At 43.0% G+C, this 10,784-nt stretch overlaps 1 protein-coding gene across 2 annotated transcripts in view; it reads left to right on the top strand.

Annotated features, from left to right (window-relative positions):
• Positions 1-694: 694 nt before the first annotated feature.
• The window catches only part of MORC4 (MORC family CW-type zinc finger 4), a 60,587-nt gene continuing 50,497 nt past the window's right edge, over positions 695-10,784 (top strand). Inside the window, exons 1-3 of one of the 2 annotated variants that reach the window (XM_077987633.1) lie at positions 695-1,082; positions 1,212-1,284; positions 8,289-8,421. In XM_077987633.1, the coding sequence (XP_077843759.1) occupies positions 981-1,082; positions 1,212-1,284; positions 8,289-8,421 (308 nt within the window). In that variant the 5' untranslated portion in view covers positions 695-980. 2 annotated transcript variants of the gene reach the window in all.

The raw sequence follows: 10,784 nt of genomic DNA, 5'->3' as shown, positions 1-10,784 counted from the left end.
TCAAGACCCAGAGATATCATCTTGCTGTATATCAAGTGGTTTTTGTTGTGTGTATGTGTGTATATGTGTGTATGTATGCATTTATATGTATATATGCATACACATATACTTGTTTTTGCAATAGAAAAGGCATCATGCATTCCACAATATGTTGTAACTCCTTGTTTTCTTCATTCCTTCATGAATATTTTTCTACATAAACACATACTTATCTACAAACATGGCCTTTAAGAACTGCACGGCATTTCATTTTATGCATACTTCATAACTCGACCAATCCCCTACTTGGCGGTATTTAAGTGAATCAAATTTCTCCTTTTAGAAACACCGTCCCTGCATTCTAGCAAGACTTTGGAGATAGTTTGCTAAGTGCCTTCCAGAAAGTTCTGGGTGCTTCTGGAGGCATTTGAGGCAGAGTAGGTAGAATGTTTTCCCATCAGGCGAGCTTGCTATCTTCCCAGATAGCAACACTGTAGTCTTTAGAACTTGAAAGACTTGTCTTATCTTGTCTGTTAGTCATGCAGCTTAAGCGGGACTAGGTTCCAGAAATCCCATACATGCTCTCCCTCCTCTTGCTTCATTCACGCCCCTCCCCACGCGCCCTCCCCTCGGCCCGCGCGCTTTCCCGCTCGGCGGCCTGGCCTATGGCAAACGCCAAGAATTAATTAGGGGCGGGGATCAAGGAGCGGCTGTCAGGAGGTCGCCATATTTCTGTACGGCCCAGAGGCAGCCCGAGCAGTCGCCGGGTCGGTAGAGGTGCTGACAGGGCGGAGCCGCCGCTTGGCTCAGCCGGCCTCACCCCTCCCGCCCGGGACAGGTGGCTGGAGCGCGCCCCGCCTCCGCCAGCTGCGAGTGGGAGCCAGGGAGGGCCGGTCCCGGACGGTCGCCGCCAGCTGCGAGTGGGAGTGAGCAAGGGCTAGTCCCGGACCGCCGGGCCAGGGGTCCGGCGGCAGCAGACGGGTACCCTGGCGGCCAAAAAAATGCTCCTGTACCGAGGGGCCCCCGCCGGTCCTGGCGCGCCGGGCTGCGGGCTGGCGCGGCCCGGCGGCGGCCCGCAGGCCTTCGGGATCCGCCTGAGCACGGTAGGTCCGGGGCCCGAGGGGGCGGACGCGCGCGCGGGCCCCTGGGCTGCGGGGGGCGCGCGGGGGGCGCGCGGGGAGGGCCCGGCGGGCCGAGGCCTCACGCGGGACGGGACCTTCTCTCGCCCCCAGATGAGCCCCCGCTACCTCCAGAGCAACTCCAGCAGCCACACGCGACCCTTCAGTGCCATCGCGGAGCTGCTAGGTGAGTGGCGAGGGCGGGCTCGGCAGTGTTCGCCCGAGGCAGTGGTGCCAGCGTGGTGCCGCGGACGCGAGAGGAATGCGCAGAGCCGCGCGGGGCGGGCCGGGGCTGGGGTGGGGGCCTCGGAACCGGCCCCGGCTCGGCAGGCGGAGGAGGGGGATGTCTCTCTCGCCAGGAACTGGGTTCCGCTCCTAAAACGGAGGAAACGAGGTGTGTCCGAAGCGTTAAAGATACCAGTATGTTTTTTCTCTCGCGCTCGTGATGTTCGGGCACTTTAGGATAGCTTAGTTAGTAATCAAAAGGAGATGCATAAAAACCTCAGGCCCCGAGGCAGCTGGGCTCAGCAGGGGCTGGCGACCGACGGAAGATGCCCAGCTAGCAAAGGGGCGTTGTAGAGGACCGAGGCGGGTCCTGGGGAAAGGTCTGGAAAGGGGAGTTCCTTAACTTTTGAGACAAGAAAGTTAGGAATGATGGGACATCTCTTAAGAGATGACACGAGTGCATTTGGCTCCCTGCTACTGCGGAGGGCTGGGTCCGTGGTCCACGAGCGCCCTCACACCGCTGGAATGAATATTGAGTACTTAACCTCTCGCTCCACCGGTGTTTGCTTTTCAAGTGTTTTCAGTTGATCCCTTCAAGCTAAGTACACCAATTTTTGCAGTAGTGTGCTACTGTGTGGAAAGCAAAGAAGAACTACAGTCTTGTACAAAATGCAGCAGCATACAGGGCGCATTATACATGCTTTGAAAATCGAAAGAAGGAAGAAGTATTTATGGACAAGGTTGCACAGAACAAACTCTTGAAAATGTTTTCAAAGCTCCCCAAATGAACCCCAGTCTCTACTTAAGCAATCGCTGTGGCCTTGTCATGAGAGTTATCTTGGGTAAGAAGTCAATGGGTAGCAGGAGACTTAGTTGGAAGGTTGATAAGAATGATAGAGACCTTTGATGATTAACCTTAACACGGAATGCTTTACAATATGTATAATTTAATTAGAAGGTGAAAGGCAAAAAGTGGAATTGATACGTTTGGAACCCTAGAGCAGAGGGACTGTATCTTTGAGGTTTGGTACTGTGCCTTGGGGCTGTGCACTGAACCTCTGCAGAATGGAATACAATCCAAGTTAAGTATGTAATTTGCAAGAAAGACTACAAGGGAGCAAAAAATAATGATTTACATAGTGGGGAGTTCTATGTAAACTCCCCATATGTTTACATAGGGAACCGAATGTAAACGGTTACATAGGGAACCGAATGGGAAACCGAAATGTATTGTTCTCTCATGGTTGGCACCGTGTAGAATGTGATATACCTGTGATATGCTTACTGTACTTTCCAGGTGATTTAATGAGTTTTAAATTTGTAATTTTGAATATTTGTGATTTTGGCCATAAGCATTACCTTAAAGAACCTAAGTCAGATCTAAGATGTCCAGTATGAGAACAAATATGTGTATGTATTATGCACACACATGCATGCATACATGTATACAAACACAGATTTTAAGACCAAATAACAACTATTTGTGAAAATATTAATAATACGGAAAAGAGAGAGCAAAGTGTTAACTGGCAATCCAAAGCTTTCATTTTGGGTTTTCCTTCAATCATTTTATCCACTTAGGCATTAATTTTCTAGTGAATCATTCATTTGGTAAATATTTATTGAGCACCCACTGTGTGCAAGGCCACTGTGGTAGGCACAAAAATGAATATAACACAGATTCACTCTTCTAGTAGGGGAGATAAAACATGTACAGAAGGTTTATGCTTTGTATAACAACAAAATAGAAATCGATATATAAACAAAGATAAAAACAAGTGCTGTGGGAGTTCAGAGGAAGGAGGAATGGCTTCCAGCTTATCAGGAAGAGGAAGGTTAGGAAATGCTTTGTAGAGGAGGTGACATTTAAACTGAGATTTGAAAGATTGGGACATGTGGATATGGGTGGGGAGGAATTCTAGGCAAAAGGAACAACTGCTTGAACAAAGGCATGAAGAATATTGAGTGGAGTTTAATTAGAGCATGGGGTTCACAAATAGTAAAAATGATAGGTACTTAAAAAGTTTACAAACAGCTTTCACAAATAACTTTTTAACATTACCCTTTGAGGTAAACATTTACTTTCATCCTGCAGATGAAGAAAAAGAGGTTCAGAAAATTTAATTGACTTTTCCAAGGTTACGTGTATACTAAATAGCAGATCCAGGACTCAAACACAGGCCTTTTTACTCCAGATACTAAGTAAGGATGAGGTTATAAAGGTCATCTGGAATCAGGATGTGACTGGAGGCTTCAGTATTTTGCTTTTTAGCCTGAAGTTTTCTGAGCAGGGGAATGTCATGATCAGAGCTGTGTATCAGGAAAGTCAATCTTGCAGCAGTGTATAAAATTGAAGGAGAGAGAGATACAGATTTATATGACTAGTTAGGAGGTTATTGCAATAATCCAGATGAGGGGAAATAAACTTTGTAAGAGACTGACAAGAGTAAATAGGATATGAGAGAGTCTAGGGATGTATAGGGTAAAGGAGAGGGAGGGATAAGAAAAGTACTTAAATTTCAAATTTGTGGTCTCTTCAGTGCTAACCTTGTGTGTGTTTGTAACAAAGGAAGAATAGGCTTGTGACAAAAGGTGATGACTTTACCTTTAGGCAGGAATACTTTTAGATACCTGTAGGATTTCTGTAGGACAGTAGCTCCACCCTTGGCAATCTTTCATGTAGCCACCTGTAGGCCATTCTTCTGGAACAGGGGAGGATGGGAGCCTTGTGATGCTATGAAACAGAAAAGGATGAGAGGCTTGTGAAGCACTACCTCAAAGCCATCTCCCACTTGCCATCTTATCTCTCCTGGGAGGCTGTCATGGAATAGTTTCTCATTGCCTCCTAGATTCTGATGAGATAGAGAGCAAGGGGAAGGTAGAGATGGGGTCCTCCCACCAAGGGATAGCATGAGCTAAGTTAGCAGAGAGAAAACTCCTTGTGATTTGGTAGCATATGGGATTGTATGGCCAGGTTAGGGAATGAAGACACTCCAGCATCTGATAGCACAATTCTCACCTAACTGGTGGGCAGGGAGAGAGGAGTAAAGATTCTTTCATTGCGCTACCTGTTCATTGGCTGGATGGGCCGGGTTAGGAGAGAAGATAGATTTTCTGGGATCCAATAGCATTTGCCATGTATTAGTAAATGTTTGGAGGGTTAAGCAGCAAGAAGTAGGATTGAAACCAGCCTCCAGATCGGTGCCTTGTTATCATAAGTTCATTTATTGAGGCCAGCCTTGTTATTACTGTAATTTCATTTGCTGAGACCGAATGAAAGGCCATGTAAAACTGAAAGTAAGTACAAAACCGTGCTTGCTGGTGCCTCTTTACTGATCTCTTTCCCTACTGCTCCAGCTGACCCTGGCCTCTTGCATGCCCCCTCCCCCTTGTATTCCATGAGCTTCCAGCCAAGGAGATAAAATGTTGAGCTGCTCCTGGCAGCTACCTTGTAACTCCTGAAGTGCCTGTGTTAAAACTATTTGGTGTGTTCCTGTAAAAAAAAAAAAAAAAAAAAAAAAAAAGTACCTAGTAAAGTTTGGGCAAAATTGCAGTAAAGAGGAAAAGAATTGAGGTGATATTGTGAGAGGCCTTTGAGCTGATTCGTTGAATGCACCATTGGGTAAACATGTAGTTGCAGTAGATAGGTGTTACGTGTTTGAATCGTGAATGTTCACAAATTGTTAGAAAAAAATTCCTCTATGTCCAGAGTTTTCAGTGTATAAATGACGTCCAGTTGATTGGCAAGTTGTATCATCAGTCACAGTGCCTTTGGTTGTCTGCCAGCAGGAGTGTCTGATCAGTCCCAACACAATTCATGGCCTGCTTGCCGAGTAAAGGTTCTTGAAACAGTGTAGGCAGCTAAGTAATGCTGAATCCTTTAGTCAGTTAAAGAAAAATACTGCTGCCTCTTACAAAGTAAAGAACTACATTTCTGATAAAGCCGCCATTACATGACAGACTTGTAACTCCTGCCAAAACTTAGCCCACTTGTCTTGCCACATTATATGGGCCCTAGGCCCCCCACCTGGTCCTTAAAGCTTGACTATATCATCCATCAACAGAAGAATGGATAAAGAAAATGTGGTATATAGACACAATGGAATACTGCTTAGCCATAAAAAGAAGGAAATATTGTCATTTGCAGCAACATGGATAAACTTGAAGGACATTATGTTAAATGAAATAAGCCAGGCACAGAAGGCAAACTATGTGGAATGTTCTAACTTCTATGTGGAAACTAAAAAAGTACTAAGTAGCAGATCTAGGATGCAAACACAGGTCTTTTTACTGGAAATACCCAGTAGGGAATGAGGTTAAAAAGGTCATCTGGGATCAGGTTTTGACTGGAAGGCTCCGGTGTTTGGCTTTTTAGCCTGAAGTTTTCTGAGCAGAGGAATGTCATGATCAGAGCTGTGCTTCAGGAAAGTTAATCTTCAGCAGTGTATAAAATTGAAAGGGAGATATATGGATTTATAATAGTAGTTAGGGCTGGGCGCGGTGGCTCACGTCTGTAATCCCAGCACTTTGGGAGGCCGAGGCAGGCGGATCACGGAGTCAGGAGATCAAGACCATCCTGGCTAACATGGTGAAACCCCATCTCTACTGAAAATACAAAATATTAGCCAGGCGTGGTGGCGGGCACCTGTAGTCCCAGCTACTTGGAGGCTGAGGCAGGAGAATGGCAGGAACCCGGGACGTGGAGCTTGCAGTGAGCCGAGATTGCACCACTGCACTCCAGCCTGGGCGACAGAGCCAGATTCCACCTCAAAAAAAAAAAAAAAAAGTAGTTAGGAGGTTATTGCAATAAGCTTAGAAGTAGAGAGTGGAATAGTAGTTAATAAAGGCTGGGAAGGGTGGGAGGGGGTATAGCTAGAGGTTGGTTAATGACTACAGAATTACAACTAAGATAAAATAAATAAGTTCTAGTGTTTTATAGCACTGTAGAATGGCTATAATTAATAACAATTAACTGTATATTTTCAAATAGCTAGAAGAATAGATTTTGAATATTCCCAACAAAAGAAGTGATAAATGTTTGAGGTAATGAATATGCTAATTATCCTGATTTGATCATTACACATTGTATTCTATAAATATGTACAACTATTATGTGAATTAAAAAAATAATAAAAACAAAAAAAGTGGCTGCTACTCATATGAAATAAACTTTCCCTTAGGGCCTTGTGAATAAAAAAAAAAAAAAAAAGATTGACTATACCAGGCCTCTTAATCCCCTTCTGGGACTATTGGTGATGCCCTACTGCTATTAAGACTTTTTCCACTTACAGTCAGTGACAGTTTTATCAGTGACTCTGGCAATACCATTGTGGCCCTTGAAATTAATCTGTATTTTGTTTTATTTAATGAACATTCCACATATCCAAGTGGCTGTAACTGATATTGTTAACTGTATTATTAAAAAAATGGGTGTTTTGCATATTTGTAATACTTCTCTTGATTGTAAGGGGTGTTCCCGGGAAAAAAGTGACATGATTTGATCAGTGGTAATGGAACAAGTATATGGCCAGGACTTGACCTGGCTGTCTCAGCTTAGCTTTTTGGTATCACTAAAGCAGTATAGGATACCAGGGAAAGGGAAGAGAGTGGAAGGCAAGGACTCTGTCTTGCTCAAAGAGCTTAGTAGAGACGGGGAACGATTAAGGAACCTATCCAACAGATTGTATAAACTGCCCCTCAGTTGTGGCCAGTGAGCCACATTTGTCGGTGATTGACAATTATGTAAACTGGTACCTGTGGTAAAAACATGTGGCAACTAGACAGTGGCACCCCTGGGGTTGTGAATGTGACACAATTGTTAGACTATGGCAATTTTTGATGTCTTTGGAGTCTTTTTTTTTGTTGTTTGTTTGTTTGTTTGAGATGAAGTCTCGCTCTGTTGCCCAGGTTAGAGTGCCGTGGCGCCATCTCGGCTCACTGCCAGCTCCACCTCCCAGGTTCACGCCGTTCTCCTGCCTCAGCCTCCCGAGTAGCTGGGACTACAGGCTCCTGCCACCATGCCTGGCTAAATTTTTGTATTTTTAGTAGAGACGGGGTTTCACCGTGTTAGCCAGGATGGTCTTGATCTCTTGACCTTGTGATCCGCCCGCCTTGGCCTCCCAAAGTGCTGGGATTACAGGCGTGAGCCACCACGCCTGGCCTGGAGTCTTGTTTGACCTTTACCGATGATGGATGTGGGATGACAACTCATTGTGAAGACATAAATCAGGAGGAATCGTGAACCTATGTATTTTTTCTACTTTGATTCTATGTTCTCCATTTCCTGAGAGGATGGACAGCCTTGCCTTTAAAACTATTACAAAATACCTAAGCAAAAATCACTCCTTTTAATTATGCTTGCTACCATCACTGAGATCTAGGCAGGCAATTAAGACTTTTGGTTTTAAACTCTAACCCTTTCAGTGCTTCTTAGGCTATAAACAGGAATGGCAGTACTATCTGTGTTCTTTAACAGAGGAGGTGATGTAAGAAAGAAGAAAATAAAATGATCACAAATAAACTGTAATGTGTGTAATATGCATCATCTTTTACCAAAATTGCTCATTCAGCTTTTCTCCGTAACCACTCTTTACTGTATGTGTATATAAACAGTAAAGGGGCTAAAAGGCAAGAAGAAGTAATAAGATAAAAATGGAGCAAAATGCTTTTTATATGGGAGTAGTTATTAATACTTTTTTCCAAAGACCCTGCAGTTTGAAGTGGAAAGGCAGATTGCAGATCGCTCATGTGAAATCTGGAAATCAGCTTTAGAACTCAATCTGCCATCATCTCTTTTGTTCTCTGTAATTTAGTGAGTGCACTGCCATTAATGCTCCCTGATACCTTCTCGAACATCCAAATGAGGGAAAGAAAGGCCATTTTCTATGTCTTGGAGTCACTGAACTAGAGATTTTGATACAATATTGGAAAAGGGGATCTAATATCACAGATTTTTACCTTTTGCAGATAATGCTGTAGATCCAGATGTATCTGCCAGGACGGTCTTTATAGATGTTGAGGAGGTCAAGAATAAATCTTGTTTGACCTTTACCGATGATGGATGTGGGATGACACCTCATAAACTACACCGAATGCTCAGGTAAAAATGTCTTCATTGGCTTTTTCTTGTCTTAAGCTCATGAACCCTATTTAAGGCTTCATAATTTTCATTAATATTTTGCTTTCCTTTTGTTTATTCAACAAATATTTATTAAGCATCTCTTATGTGCCAGGACACTGATTATGAAACAAATACTGTCCTGCCCTCACAGAGCTTTCAGCCTAGCTGGCAATTTAGACAATTAAGTAATAAACAGCTATAAGCATAATGATAAGAAGGTACAGAATGCTTGAGATGAGTCATCAGGGGAACCCAATCTGATCCCAGAGGTTAGGAAAAGTATCCTAGACAAAATGATATTTAAGCTGAGATCTAAGGGTGAGTACAGTTTAACCAGGTAAAGGGGCAGGGAGCAAGGGATGACAGTTCATGTAAAGAGAACAGCAAATAAAAAGACCCAGAGGCCTTCAATGGTCCGAGACCTCCAATTTATATTAACCTAAACTCACTCTTAAATCAGAAGTATTGGAGTTGGAATGATTTATTGATTGGAACCGTGAAGGTGCCTGGGTATAATCAAACCCCATGCAAGATAAATAGAAGGCATTCAGACACATATTCTTTAAAGGTTTTGCAGTAGAATCACAAACTTAGGAAATTCTCCTTTCTAACTGTTGAAGCTGGTGCTAGATTTCTGTTGCCACTCTCAGTTCATTTAATCACTTTAAAACATTTGTAGTTGAGAACGTAAATTTATACTATATCATCTTCGCGTATCACTCAGTGGAAGATGAGTGTTCCTTCAACTCCTTCCTTCTCTTTTCCTTTTTAGCAGATGAGGTTGATTACTCTCCCTGTGGCTTCCTGAACTAGAGTGTGTGAAGCACGAGTAACAATGGAGGAGTGCTGTGGAGGAGGGAAAGGGCTCCGAACTATAAAAATGGAAAATAAATTCATGTGGTTGTAGTTACCCTTGTAGGTATTCTAAATGAATTACTCTGTTTGTAGGGAAATCCCTTTGATCCATCAAAGAAACAGACATGAAATTTGGGCAAAGTAAGTGGTTGCGTTTTACCACTCAGCAGTCTGTATACCTTGTGTCTCAGACCCTCCTAATTAGAAGACTATTTGAGGAAAACCTCTAAAAGTGAAACAAGAATTGTGACCAGTATGTTAGTGAAGGTAGAGAGTTGGCTCAATCCTTCAACTTATAATACCAGTTTTATATCCTGAAGCTAATATTATATATTAAGAATATATATATTTTCTTCTTATTATTAACATATATATATTTTCTTATTATATATTAAGAAAAATACAATTTTAGATGGGATGGAACCAAAGCATTTATATATTCAGTTCTGTATGTACTAGTTGTTTTTTTCCCCCCTAAAATTACTTGTCTTCTTATTTTTTGAGACAGTCTCACTCCATCACCCAGGCTGGAGTGCCGTGGCGTGATCTCAGCTCACTGCAACCCCAGCCTCCTGGGTTCAAATGATTCTCATACGTCAGCCTCCCGAGTAGCTAGGATTATAGGTGTGTGCCACCATGCCCGGCTAATAATTTTGTATTTTTAGTAGAGACAGGGTTTTGCCATGTTGTCCAGGCTGGTCTTGAGCTCCTGACCTCAAGTGATTCACCCGCCTCAGCCTCCCAAAGTGCTGGGATCACAGGCGTGAACCACCGCACCCATCCAAAATTGCTTATCTTATTAATGATTCCGTCCCATCATACCTTATCCCATTGACATGGGTGTTGAGTAGTGGGCCCAGCAAATCTGATCTTCTTCTATTTTGTCTGTGGGACTACATCTGTGAAACTTGGTTAGAGTTATACGGTAGAAAGGAGGAGAAGAATGGTTTCAAAATAATTGCCACAATTTTTGTTCCAGATTCATTCATTTATTCATTCAACAAATTTTTATTGAGCACCTGTGTGCAAGGCACTGGAGATAAAGTGGTGAACCAGACAGACATGATTCTTGGCTGACAGCTTAGTGAGAAAGAACAACATTGACTAGTAATATAACTAAATAGGCTGTTCCACCCAGTGGTAAGTGCTATGAAGGTAGAGCACAGTTTCTTTGAGAGCATATAACAGGGATCTAATCTAGTCTAGAGAGTTAAAAAAGGCTCCCCTGAAGAAATGACATTTGAATTGAAATATGAAGGATGAGTATCACCCATTCAATTTTTTTGTTCCCTCCCCAAGGAGCAAAATAGGCAGAAACTTTCTTAGCTGTAGAATTTTCCCTATCATACCAAATATGTTTCCCACCAATTTGAGCTGGGCAATTGTTCCTCCTATTTAAAAAATAATCTCAGGTATCTTCTAGCTGATTCAAGTTTGTTTTTTTGTGATTGTATCTTGAAACAAACTTGAATCAGCTAGAAGATACC

Source organism: Macaca mulatta, chromosome X, assembly GCF_049350105.2.
Source record: "Macaca mulatta isolate MMU2019108-1 chromosome X, T2T-MMU8v2.0, whole genome shotgun sequence".
Taxonomy (NCBI): Eukaryota; Metazoa; Chordata; class Mammalia; order Primates; family Cercopithecidae; genus Macaca; species Macaca mulatta.
Note: the sequence above shows the minus strand (reverse complement) of the source record. Positions and strands in the feature narration are given on the sequence as shown.